The following is a 13,064-nucleotide window of genomic DNA, read 5'->3' as shown; positions in this document are numbered from 1 at the left end:
CGCCAAGGTTGTCAGGCATTGTGCCCAATACCCGAGAACACTGCCATTCCCGCAAGCTCAGCAGCCTGTCTCTCGACCTCAAGTGCCACTACACATACGCAATTAGCATATATCCTCACGTCAAAGGGTAGGCACTTACCGTGAACTGCCACCGCGGCTTTCTTCCCCGTAAACATCGCATGCGGCACATTAGGTGCACCATCAGAATTCGCATCCCCAACCGCATATATGCCGGGCACATTCGTTAGCATGCCACCGCTGGTCACTCCCAGTTTTCCAAACGTCAACAAAACGCCCGCTTTCTCGCCAATATCAGACCTCTGTTTACTAGCGAACCTCGACAGAAAGGCAACGCGCTCCACGGGCTCGCCCTCTGTGAAGTGCACACTGAAGAGATCGTCTTTAGGCACCGACGGTAAATGGGGGCTCTTGTCATTATCTTCCCCCTGTTTAAGTCGTTCAAGCGACGTAATGGTCCGATTATCGATCGTCACGTTATGAAGCTTTAGATACTCCTCCCACTGAGGCAATTGTTGGTCCGCAAGCTTCCTCATGTCCTCGGTATCAGTGCCATTAACGAAAGCAACGATGTCGGTATCCAGTGTGAGGACTTTTCTAACATAGGCCGCGACTTTATCGAGCGGACATAAAAGACCAAGTGGTTGATCGGCGTACTCGTGGCCATCGCACCAGGGGCACGAGTAAATCCCCCTGCCCCAGTTTTCCTCGATCCCGGGCGTGGACGGCAGAATGTCTTCAAGACCAGTTGCGAGGACTATTTTGCGCGCTGAGACTTCCATGGGCGATGAGCCGGTATCTTCAACGGAGACCATGAAGTGCGTGTTTGTGCCGGGGAGACGTTTTATGTTGGTCACCGTTCCGTTCATCATCTTGACGGTTTTGTAGTACTTGAGGAGGCGGCGGGCTTCGTAGCGAAAATAGGCTGGCTGAATACCTTTTGGAGGTCAGTACTTGAACATGGCTGCGCGACGGGTTTGGTAGGTAGCTTACCATCCCAGCCGATCACATCATGCATATGTGTCGTTTGAGCATTCCTATATTCCCCAGAGTCAATGAGAAGAGCCTTTCTGCGCACTCTTGCGAGACCGCTCAGAGCCGATAGGCCAGCTGGACCGCCGCCGATAACGATGACATCGAAGTGTGCTCGCGGGATGATGGCGAGGGCATTGATGAGAGACAAGAGCCCTAAGAGGCTAGCAAAGAACAACATCATAGGGATGCAGAGGGCGGGCATAGAGAAACAATCATTTTCGGTAGGTATGATACCTAGATATAGGTGCGCGACGTGGAGAGGCTCAAAGTTCTTGGTGGTCATATAAGCTCTCAGCCACAAGTCCCAACAGAAAATTGCCCGTTCAAAACCATCTATGGGCGTCAGGGATGACGTTGAATAAGGCACCTTGATGCCCAGGCACAGTTAGCATCTACGCCCGGCTACAGGCGTATGAGAAACTCATCAGAGTTGGCGAGTGGTTTAGTGGAATCTCCAGTTGCCCGCAGCGAAGGTTGAGGCTGGATGGGATATCACATACAAAGGAATTATTGTCACCTCGCCGCTGCCCCTCAAGACCGAACAGGTTGTATTCTGTGTATTCATGATACTGTTGGAGACTCTGTTCTGGTGTAAGATTAGGATTTTGAAAGAAGCTTCAGCCCCCAATGCACAGAGGCAAAGGACTCTGCTCAGTGTTGATCTTTCAAGCAGTAGGTGCCCCACAGACGGTCTGGCTAACTGGTTTCAACTCAATTGAGTGCCTCTTCTTAACTAAATCATGTAAAGTCGTATGGAACCTCTGCTAAGATTTTATTAAGATTTATAAAATATATACATACTGTATAGACGTTGACATATCTCTACATAAATTTATGATGACTTTAGGGTAGCCGATGTCAAGACAAACATCCACCCAAACACAAACCCCGCCTAACGAAGAGCTTACAGAAGATCTAGATTCAATCCCTCCGTGTCAAAAATAAATAAAATATGCTTTATATGAATGGTATATCTCAATGCTACTCAAATCCCATGCTAAACACCAAACACAATGCTTCGTGAGTATAATCTCGCTCTATGCCTCATCCTCCCTTCTACCATCCTCACAACACCTCCCTCATCTATTGCCATCCTAATCCCAAAGGATCCAACCCGCCCTCGCAGCCGGTCCATTCGGTTCATCCACACTAACCGCCTTGTTAAGCGTACTCGACAACTGATGCACCTCAATCGTTTCCGGATCGCTAACATCCGTGTCTTCCCGCCCGTCGCTCGAGTGAAACACTTCACTTGGCTCTGCCTCTGTAGCGGAAGTGACGTTGTCTGGCTCTGGTGTCGCAGCCCGTGACTCATCACCCTTTGGGCTTTTCGGTGGTGGAGTGATTGGTTTGGAGAAATTGAATGTTGGGTTTACTTCTTCTGCGTCCGCGACGGCGGACAGGGTGGCTCGTGTGTGGAGATGGATCTGGGATCGGGATGCGCGCTTGAGGCGGGGTTTGCGCTGTGCGACGGGTGACCCAGCGCGTCGACGGGATTCCATTTCGATGAGCTCCTCTTGTTCGGTCTCGTCATCGGTGATAGTGCTCGTGTCGAGTAATAGCCACTGTCGAGGTTTGACGTGCAGACTGCTTCCTGACTTGCGGCGATGTCGCTTCTGGTTCTTAATCTCTGCGGGTGGTTCAATAACTGCTTGGCCCTGCTTCACTCTGACCGGCATCTTAAGCGGGATGTTTCCAGCAGTCACGTTCAAATGTCTAAGATCGCGTTGACTTTGCGAGAAAACAACCCGGGCGCGAAGTCTGTGTACAGCCCGATCCAATGCCAGTTCAATTGCACACCGATCGCGTACTCGGCTCAATTTGGGCCATGTTGCACGCTCACCCATGAGACATGCTCGCATCATGAATTCGGGGCTTGGGTTGCTCAATAGCCGAGGCAAGTCGTTTATACTCATCTCGGGAAGAATGTTGATGTCACCGGAATATTTCTGGCTGAGAACACTCTGGAACTTGGTCGCAAGGTTGGGCATGATACCGAGTTCGGCCAGAAAATGAAGCCGATGCAAGGCCTCGTCACGCGCAAGAGATGTCATAGTGTGGATCCAATCGTAGTCTTCTCCATTTGTCTGTTGACCTCGTTCTGGCTTTCGAAATGGTGACAAGTGGTCATCTTTTGCGAGGAATGGCACGACGTGCGGATTGACTTGAGAAACAATAAAATGGTTGACGTTGAACATTTCCGCAAGGCGTGTCATTGGTAAATCGTTATCCACAGACCCATCGATCCATCTTTGGGGCGTAGGGTTCCAAGGCTGATGCTCGCCAGTAATCGGATCCTTAACGAGCAGCGGTGCGGCGTTGAAGACGAGAGGGACAGAACATGACGCAGCGACGGCGGACCAGATCATGACATTCGGCGCAGTGACGTAGTTGAGTAGTCGCGGTAATTCGTACATCGAAGCCGTGGAGACACAGATGTTGAGAATGCGCCGCGTCCGGTTGTAAGCCTCTTGAAACGTCATGTCGCCCATCAATCCTCTCATCACCCGTGTCAGATGCTTGATGTCAGACCAACTTCCCTCTGTCAACAACCGTCGCAAGTTACTCCAAACACCATCCTGACCGCTAGGATCCTCGAAAACCGCAAGATCCCCATACGGAAACTCTTCAATAAGCTTCGGGATCTCCTCGTCGGTCCTGGTACACATGGCGGCGCACACGATACTTCCAGCGCTTGCACCAGATATAATACGCGGCAATAGTTGAGCTTCGAAGAGAGCTTTGAGAACACCAATATGCGACATGCCAAAGGTGCCTCCACCGGACAAGAGTAATGCGCTTCGGCCATAACTCTGTCGAGCAAATAATATTCCTTCGAGTAGATCTCTGTTCTCGATACTGTGGTCAAGCCGGCTTTGCGTGACAACAGCATCAATAGTCTTTATTGTAGATTCGACATATCGCTCGATAAGGTGTTTCGTCCCGGAGTAAGAATGTCGGTATAGGTCAACGTTATCCATACCACCAAGGTCGCGCGACAAAGCGGTACGGATCAAGTGCATCATTGTATGTACGTCGCATTTCGTCCGCGCTTCGTCGAGATCGTGTAGTCGTTGCTCAATTAATTCGGGGTTATAGTCGCCTGACGAAGAGTCGCGCTTCCATTCATCGTTGCCTTCAAGGCTGTCGAGTTCTTTCGCAGCACTCTCCCACTGTGCATAGGACTCGGCCTGGATGGTCAGTTGAGGGTTTCAGTACAGACGGGATGACGCACATTCTGCATGGACATGCATAGCATGCGCTTCCTCTCCTCCAACTGCTTGATCTTCAAGCGCTGATCTTCTGTCAAACCATCTTTACACCACTGCCATGTATCGTTCGCCGATTTAATCGCTGCTTGCAGCGTGCCGACAACAGGAACTGAAGATACCGGCGGTCGCTTCGCTTTGGTATTCGATTTAACTGGGGATTTTGTAGATTTATTGTATAGGCTAGGGACCGCGCGGGCAGGGAGAATAAGGTCGGCCATGGTGAAAGCCCGCGCCGCGGAAGCGCAGGTTCGGTCGTGTGCGAGGTCGGAGGAACGAGGTTATAGCATGGCAAACGGTATTGTGTACGTGTAATATTCGAGTTGTAGTGTCGCAAGGCGTCGGGGGTTAAGGATATTGTATTCGGGCAGACAGTCGGACAAGGAATCGTGGTCACAAGTTGAGAAGCATTTGTAGGTGCGGAAGGGTCAACGGAAGTGGTGGGGGTTAATGGAGGGGGCGCTGAGACATGAAGAATTGGAGGTGCAATGTCGAAGAAACGAGGAAGGTGATCTTGAGGTGGTGATTCTGAATGATGAGATTATTGTATCGTTGGATTTAGAGTTGGAAATGAGGAATTTGCTGGTTTAGATTGGAAGGGAAAGGCGACGAAATGACCATTTGCTTTCGTTTTCGCTGCCATTCCCAAATTGAATCTGAATCCACTTGCCGAGCTGAGGCCCCATTCCCCACCAATTTTTGACGTGGAGGAGCATGGACCACTAAAATGCCCTGTATTCCGGTTCCTCTCCAGGTCTTGACAGCTGATTCTCCCCAGCTAGAATTACTTTTTTACCCAACAAGTTTAGTAGGTTATTGATTATTTCTGACAAAGGTCATCTCAGCAAAACACAGACATCTGACTCTTGTGCTTCCAGCTGCACACCGCTTGGAAATTGTTGGTTGTACGGAGTAGGAAACAGTCCAATCATGGTGGAGGTGCTGGAGGTGCACGTGGTACAAGTTGGCTGTCACTAAGCCAGGATGCGTCATGAATCGGGGTTGGGCTCCCGTTCACATGTCAACAAAGAAGCGGGAAGCGGAAGTGGCTATTGGACTCTCCAGGTTTTGGAAAAGCCGATGTTCGGCAGGTGATTACTTTTCTGAGTCTGGGGAATTTGCGGGGGAGACATGATATGATGGCTTACCACGGCACGCAAAGAGGCAATGTTGAGAGAGAAGAGAGAATGCAAGACGGCGAGCTGCATCATGGCTTACGATAATTCCTCACCGTGACCTCTCTCTCCCTCATGCACTCTCCCGTCTCGTCCCAAAACAATGCCCGACCTTGTAACTGTGGACAGCTGAAAAAGAAAAATATGAGACACGGGCTGACGCGAGCTTTTCTTCCGTGTCACCTGCGTTTCCCGAGGGTCGATCCTCCAAACGATCGAGATTCATCTCCCTCAAGATCTGCACCTCAAGCCAAGGCAGCAGGGAACAATTATTCTTCCGTCTGAGCAAATCCTCCGGCGTCGGGTATTTGTGGTACCGCAAAGTTTCTAGCTCGACATGGAAAGACAAAAACACGAGTCTAGACCTTTTGTCGATCTTGTTTGTGACGTCTGTGGTACGCGCTGTGTCTGGGAGCTCCATGCAGAGCTTCACGATCATTCCAGCTCCAACAATTACAGTAACAAATTTTAAAAATACAACAGAATCGCTACTGAACTGCAACATAAATATGCATAATTTGTATCGTTAATGTTCCCAATCATATGACAGAGACATACCCCTCCCATGATTCGCTACACAAATTACGTATTCGTGACGCCTCTTACACACGATGGCCTCGCGTAACCTGAAAGCGTTCATTCCCCCGCATCCTAAATACCTGCTTTCACTGTGCAAACCCGCGCAGTCTAACATGTCATTGATGACGTTTTGTTTTCATTTACGAAACGTCCAATCCAATCATTTACCCATTGACTCACTCACGGTCTGGAAAACGCCTCAGGCAGATGCGGCGTAAGCTCCCGCCTCTCTTCTTATAAGCTCCGCCGCCCCCAGCCTCGAGCTTCTTTCTGCTTCTTCATCGCTTCGAAACTTGAAGATCTTTCAATTGAGTAGCTTTTAAAAGATTTTTGTCGATATGGAGGCTTTCAAGACTCATGGAGGGGTTGCTCCCATTCCCACCGTCGTTCGTATGTTTCTTTCTTACCCTGGTGTTAGAGCTTTGCTGACGATGATGTTTTAGCTGAACCGACTCACTACCAGACCATCGGCCACAATGGCGTTCGCGCTCTATGGGTTCTCTTCGTCGCTATGACAGTCGTATCTGCCATCTTCGCCCTGCTATCATGGAACGTCGCCGTGCAGCGTCGCATCTTTTACTTCCTCACAACTCTCACCACCATCATCTCTGCCCTCGCCTACTTCGCCATGGCGTCTGGCCAGACATCGTACTTCAACTGCACCAGCGTGAGGGACCACCACAAGCATGTTCCCGACACGCACCATGAAGTCTGTCGCCAGGTCTTCTGGGCCCGATATGTTGACTGGACGCTCTCAACACCGCTGCTTGTCGTTGAGCTTTGTCTCCTCGCGGGTGTTGATGGTGCGCATACCATCTTTGCCGTCATTGCTAACGTGATCTTTGTCCTCGCGGGTGCTTTCTCCGCTGTTGGACATGCCAACACTGCTCAGAAGTGGGGATGGTATGCTATCAGCGTCATCGCCTTTGTCTTCACCATCTGGCACGTCGCTGTTCCCGGCTCCCGAACCTCTCGTGCCCGCGGCACCAAGATCGCTCGCCTCTTTGGCTCCATCTCCGTCGCTTCTCTCATCCTCTGGCTCGTCTACCTTGTGTAAGTTCCCTCATCATTCTTCAATTGAACAAAGCTAATGTCCACAGTGTCTGGGGCGCTGCCGGTGGCGCTTGGAAGGTCAAGGTCGGCACCGAGGTCGTCATCTACGCCGTCCTCGACGTCCTCACTAAGGCTGTTCTCGGCCTCTGGATCATCACTGCTACGCGACAGAACCGCGACACTACTCCCGAGATTGGAGGTTACTGGACCAACGGTGCTGGTGCTGAGGGTACTATTCGCGTTGGCGATGACGAGGATGGAGCTTAAATGCGCCTCCAAAAAAAAAAGGTCAATCGAGTCCACGGAACAATTCCGCTTTGGACGTCACCACTTTACAAACTTTCCGCTCACGATTTGACGAGTGGACTTTAAGCCCGAGCCAGCCGGTAAGGAATGAATGATCAAGATTGTATGTTTTGGAATGAGCTGGGCAAAAATGCAATGCAACGCAACGCGACAACATGCTCGATTGAAAGGGAATTGGGCTTTTGGGGCGTCAATACGAGACATGTACCTTATGATACAAGTTAGTTAGTAGCTTTAATGTGACGGGACACGAATACGACCTACCCCTCTTGACTGTGACACCATTGTGAGTTCCTGCATGCGTACTTTATGCATCAGCATCAATCATGCAATGTTGACGACAGAGATGATATGATCTCTTTTATGATGAACGGCATTTGCATGCACTGTTTTGTCTTCCGAATGCAGATGACAACACCCACAAAAGTCTCCGAAAGGTCCCGTGTCTCGGCCGCCGTCATCCTGCTGTTCTCAGCCATTTCACGGAGCCCGAACAAGGATACGGATTACAACAACGCCTTTGCATCAATCGGTCCATCAAGGTCCCCACAACACGGCGTCTATTATTGAAGCATGATGTAATTAAATGCGCTTTCATCTATATGCAGACTGTGATAAAGCCTTGACTCTCTTCTGAGCTCTCAGCAATAGCTGGACTATACTTCTGAATGCGCTTAATAGCCAACATTGCCTTTGTCTCAGCTTGGCCTTCCCGGTGAGCGACTCAATTCTTTGATCAAGGGAGTCATGCGGACGGGTCGCTGCAAGCAAGGTTAGTGATAGGTTACTATGATAAACTCGGCTCCTGAGATTCGCCTCATGAGATATGGCCCGGCCTCGCTCAGCTTACAAAAACACAGAATCTCAACCAGAGGCAACCATAAGTCATCATGGCCTAAATGAATAGTCTGCAATGCAATTTAGCCAAGTCATTACACCCAAACTGGCCTGCCACTTAACACGTCGATCCTTAAATAAAGTAACCATAGCACTTCTTCTATATCATTATATATACAGCCAGACTGGCAAGGAACCCAGAATCATACCTTTGCCCACGGCGGCTTATACAAGGGGAGAAGCAAGAACTTGTAGTGAATGTCAATTCCTCAATAAAATTTTGCACGCCCTGCTACTATAGATAGTACTATCTCTAAGCCCATTGCTAAAATCCCTATCACTTGGCCGATGCCGCCTCACTACCAGTTCCATTTCGCTCCTCAGTCTGAAGACCAGCGAGAACAGCCCTTTCAGCAGCTGTGCCCTTGTGAGCAGTAATCTTGCACAGCAGAGGCAAAACAGAGGCAAGAATCGCACCCGCTCCGAGAAAAGCAGCCGTGACACCAAATCCGATGTGATACTCTGGTGAATCCTTCGTAGGCCAGATTCGACTTCCATAGACGCTGGAGAAATTTCCGAAGGCATTGACGAGCGCAAGGACGATGGCGCGCTTCTCTGGAGGAAGGCTCACAGTTGCGCTGGCCCATGAGAGAATCAAAGGGAGTGCGGACCAGATTCCAGAGGCTACCAAGCAGATCATCACGTATCGCACGATGGGATTCTGAACGGCGGCGCAAACGACGCTGCCAACGCAACCGAGGGCGAGTGCCGATGTAATATGCCAGCGGCGTTCGATATGGCGATCGGAGGACCAGGCGACAAAGATGAGCACTACAGTAGCAACAGCGTAGATGGGCACCGTCATGTACTGAGCTTCAACGGAGTCGTAACCAAGAGTCTTTGTGATTGTCGGGATGAAGTAGGAGATTGTTCCCGCGCCGACGTCGAGCATGAAGAGGACGATGAAGATGTAGGTTCGGGGATCGGAAATAGCAGCAACGAAGGCTTGCCAGTGAGTGAGTCGACCGCTAAGACTGCTCGTCGAGGCGAGGCCATCAGCAACGATGCGAATCTGAGCTAGTTGACGCTCCTGCTCGCTGAGTCGCTTCGAGTTATGAGGATAGTCCAGCAACACAAAACAAGCGATTATACCAACACCAACAGTGGCCACCCCTTCAATAATAAAGAGCCAGCGCCATCCGGTGATACCATGAGCATCATGCATACCAGATGTGATACCACCAGCAAGCAGACCCCCAAAAGCACCCGAGAGAACCGCAGCAGCATAAAATATGGCAAAACGCTTGCCCAGCTCAGCACGCGTATACCACGAACTAAGTAGGTATAAAACTCCCGGAAAGAAGCCGGACTCGATGCAGCCGAGGAGGAAGCGAAAGGCGAGGATGGTGCTATAGTTCTTGCTGACGGACATAACGGCGGAGAGGCAGCCCCAGACGATCATGATGCCGGGGAGGAAGAGCGAGGGTCGGCTGCGGGAGAGGATCATGTTGGAGGGGACTTCGCAGATGAGGTAGCCGAAGAAGAAGATGGAGAGAACCCAGGCGTACATCTCATCTGTGAGCTTAAGGTCGTCTCCCATACCGGCGATTTTTGCGTTACCCTATTGAAGCACGTAGGTCAGTATGTGTCTTGAAGTTTGTAGTTGATAATGCTTACAATGTTGGTACGATCGACGTAGTTCAGGATGTACATAATCCATAAGATGGGCATCAGGAAGAGGTCGATCTTTCTGACGAGCTTCTTCTCCTCAGGGCTGCCTGGGGTGTAGTTGCTCAGAGCATCGGACAGCTCTTGCGAGATACCGACTTGCTCATGATGCTCCCCAGCTTTGGACATTTCCTTGTCGTCGCTCATCGTGCCAGACTCTGGGACTTGTAGAGACTTTCAGAAGGACGAGCTGTTTAGACAAGCAGTTGTTTTGTGTGCTGGAGTAATCCAAGAGTCTGAAGAAGAGGTTTGTAGCACATGGATAGAGATTGAAGCAAGCGAGAGGGCCATGAACGACCTTAAATACGAAAACCCACCTGATCCCCAACTAATGCTACGCTGTGAACCTGGGGAACTAACCCGAAAACCATGAGTAAGTGTTCAAACAAAATGTGGATCGCCCCATGGGGTAAGGTCCGGGACACGAAGAAAGGGAACTTATGCATTGTCACCTCCGCAAGACGGGAGAAAGAAGAAAGATTCTAGACTGTTGCTCAATGGCGCGGCGCGTAGGCCGCTCTTATGCATGGGGTAGGGCGGTCTTCGCGCCGAGTGGAAGATGTAGTTCGGCACCGGGAGGAGCTAGTTAGTCATGGGTCGATGGGGGGTTCTTGGCAGAGGTTGCTTTCGCGGCGATAAACCGATAATCGCCTGGGGTCCATCGGCGGAGTACCGAGAGATGGAACAAGTTTGGCAGTAATTAGTCTTTTGATTATTATGGATGCTAATTCATTGCGGTATCTACGATTACTCTGCCATTTGCGAACCAATGATCCCGAGCAGGTCTCCAGGATAGTATTCTAGTCCCATCCCAAGCTGATCCCCCATCATCCAACCGTAGCTCAGATCCCAATCCTGTTGCTGTGCTGGTCGCGAGTCTTGAGGCACTTCCAACGTCCTGTTGCTAGCAGTTTGCGGCATGAGTACCTCATTCGCCGACTCTCCTGACTTAAGCTTGTCGAGCATGGTACTAAGACCCTGCCCAATATAATGCGCTACATGCCTCGCATAGGCCTGTGTCGCATTCAGCATAGAGATGATGGGGCCGACAAGGTTGACTACATCGTCTACCGAGAGGTGTACGACAACAGCCCTCCATGACGAACATACTTTGATCAGAAAGATGGACGAGTACGCGATCGTGGTGAGGAGATATAAAGGGACTCCCACCACGGCGCGACGCATGTCAGAGTCTTCGAGGATTAAACGCAGTGCTGCACATGCGCTCTCTACGGCGGTGTTGATAAAGTCTTGTCTCTCAAGAGATATGAGAAAACCGTCGGTTGGTTGGAGACCCTGTAGACAGACGGAGAACAGAAGAAGTCGGGCGAAGTGGTAGTGTAGCACTACTCCTTTCTTTGGGTAATCGCCGATCTGCTGATCGCAACCTGTAGCATCACATCAGTTACTGATACACTTTTGAGAAATGCAGCCATATGAGACAACATACCTAGCTCTCCAAGTCGTGCCTCCCAAGTCTGCTTCCACTGCCCCAACTCGCCATTGTAACGCCGTATCGCATCAAACTCATCATTCGCAACAACCCGTGATCTATCCAGTCCAAACGTCCTATAAGTTCGACTCAGGATGATGAATATACTGACCTGACTATGAAGCCGCACATCAGAACCCTTTGCCCCCGGAAGACCAAGGAATCCCTCATGGTTGATCAAAGTCACATCCTCAGCTATAACAGGCGGTCTCCCGTACGCAATACTAAAGTGATGATCGCAAACATAAAGAAGATACCACAGCCTTGCTTTCTCACAATGCGAAGTCTCCCCACGCAGAGCCCTAGCACAATGTTGGTGGATATTAAGTTCTGTGGCGATACGCACAGCGAGCCCGGAGAGCTTCCAGCTTAGGTCTGAAAGCCAGAATGCACCTATGCAGAGACCGCGGATGTCGTCGAGAGTGTGATATCGTTGGAACATGGCTTGGCTGGCGAGTTCGGCGAACACGACGTAGCAGCGGTCGAAGCTCTGACCATCGTCTTGGGTGTGCAGGGCGGCTACGGCTAAGATGCCTGCGACGAGGAGTGACGATGATTCCCTGGCTGATGAAAGGGTATCGTGGACGAGAGCGACACCGCCCCAGAGATAAGCGTTAAGGGTGCCCTTGAACGCAGAAAAGAGATCTTCTGCCTCAGCAAGAGTAATCCGTCCTTGTGAGATAAAGTCTGGTTGGCGGTGGCGATCCATGGCTGCTCTACCGTCGCGACTGGGATCACTTCTGATATTGCGTAGCTTCGTCGCTCTAAAGAGACTCACCATAGGAGCATCAACAATGGCGCCTTCGTCTCTAGAGACACTCTGGGTATCAGGTGAGTTCTCCCGAGTCATTGCGGTCAAATGAGGCGTCGGAGCTGAGAGACGAGAGACGGTCTCTGGGGAAGTGGTCGCGAGGGCCATTTGCTGCTGAGTCGATTGCAGGTTGTCGAGCTTCGCCTTCATGTCTATCATAGAGGCACGCATGGACTCCATCTGTTGTTCCATGGTCTTTTTCCAGTCATATTCCCCTTCTAGGAGATCTTGTAAATTCTTGTTCACGACGCAATCGAAGCCATTCTTGGTGCAGCGTATGCACTTTGGGGCCCCATCCTCTGTGACGCAGCGAATCTTGCGCGTATGACATTGCTGGCCTATTGGGTCTCAGTTAGGCTCACTATCCTATGACAGTGGAAGTCACTTACAGGCTCGTATCTTTCTGGACACTTTGGATCCACGAATGGCAGAGCCGGAAGCGTCCCCCGGCCCGTACTCGTCCACTTCTAGGGCATTGTGGGTTCTCTTCATAGTAGCTGTATTCTCCACGGGGAATTGTGAGTGTCTGGGGCGGCTGACGATCCGGGGGAGAAGATAGCTCGGTATGAAGACCGCGGTGCTGGGGCAGTATGTATATCACAGGGCGAGGTGGGGTCGAAGGCGGCTGGATGACCGCGATGGATCTCGGAATGGACCAATGAGTGGTAAGAGGGGGTGCGGACTTCGCGCCGCTTTCGCCGTCCGGAGAGACTGTCTCTAACCGTGTTGGGACAGAATTGCCTGCCCAGTGGATACGCGGT

General features: G+C 50.8%; 5 protein-coding genes across 5 annotated transcripts; 1 reads left to right on the top strand and 4 right to left on the bottom strand.

Annotated features, from left to right (window-relative positions):
- Nucleotides 1-11: 11 nt before the first annotated feature.
- FTJAE_7519 (thioredoxin reductase) lies at nucleotides 12-1,234 on the bottom strand (the record flags this gene model as incomplete). Its single annotated transcript, XM_037354244.1, has 3 exons — nucleotides 12-88; nucleotides 140-955; nucleotides 1,012-1,234. The coding sequence occupies 3 exons, from the start codon at nucleotides 1,232-1,234 to the stop codon at nucleotides 12-14; spliced, it is 1,116 nt and encodes a 371-aa protein (XP_037205395.1).
- A 913-nt stretch (nucleotides 1,235-2,147) lies between these two features.
- Nucleotides 2,148-4,543, bottom strand: FTJAE_7518 (NTE family; the record flags this gene model as incomplete). Its single annotated transcript, XM_037354243.1, has 2 exons — nucleotides 2,148-4,244; nucleotides 4,289-4,543. 2 exons carry the CDS (start codon nucleotides 4,541-4,543, stop codon nucleotides 2,148-2,150), a joined length of 2,352 nt encoding a protein of 783 aa, XP_037205394.1.
- Nucleotides 4,544-6,414: 1,871 nt separating this feature from the next.
- Nucleotides 6,415-7,396, top strand: FTJAE_7517 (YRO2; the record flags this gene model as incomplete). Its single annotated transcript, XM_037354242.1, has 3 exons — nucleotides 6,415-6,466; nucleotides 6,520-7,129; nucleotides 7,177-7,396. 3 exons carry the CDS (start codon nucleotides 6,415-6,417, stop codon nucleotides 7,394-7,396), a joined length of 882 nt encoding a protein of 293 aa, XP_037205393.1.
- A 1,213-nt stretch (nucleotides 7,397-8,609) lies between these two features.
- FTJAE_7516 (major facilitator superfamily transporter) lies at nucleotides 8,610-10,147 on the bottom strand (the record flags this gene model as incomplete). The annotated part of the gene is made up of 2 exons (XM_037354241.1): nucleotides 8,610-9,893; nucleotides 9,950-10,147. 2 exons carry the CDS (start codon nucleotides 10,145-10,147, stop codon nucleotides 8,610-8,612), a joined length of 1,482 nt encoding a protein of 493 aa, XP_037205392.1.
- A 600-nt stretch (nucleotides 10,148-10,747) lies between these two features.
- Nucleotides 10,748-12,795, bottom strand: FTJAE_7515 (transcriptional activator of protease prtT; the record flags this gene model as incomplete). Its single annotated transcript, XM_037354240.1, has 3 exons — nucleotides 10,748-11,388; nucleotides 11,451-12,641; nucleotides 12,693-12,795. The coding sequence occupies 3 exons, from the start codon at nucleotides 12,793-12,795 to the stop codon at nucleotides 10,748-10,750; spliced, it is 1,935 nt and encodes a 644-aa protein (XP_037205391.1).
- Between the last annotated feature and the right edge of the window lie 269 nt (nucleotides 12,796-13,064).

The sequence above is a fragment of the Fusarium tjaetaba genome (genome assembly GCF_013396195.1).
Source record: "Fusarium tjaetaba strain NRRL 66243 chromosome Unknown NRRL66243_c0000153, whole genome shotgun sequence".
In the NCBI taxonomy this organism is placed as follows: Eukaryota; Fungi; Ascomycota; class Sordariomycetes; order Hypocreales; family Nectriaceae; genus Fusarium; species Fusarium tjaetaba.
Note: the sequence above shows the minus strand (reverse complement) of the source record. Positions and strands in the feature narration are given on the sequence as shown.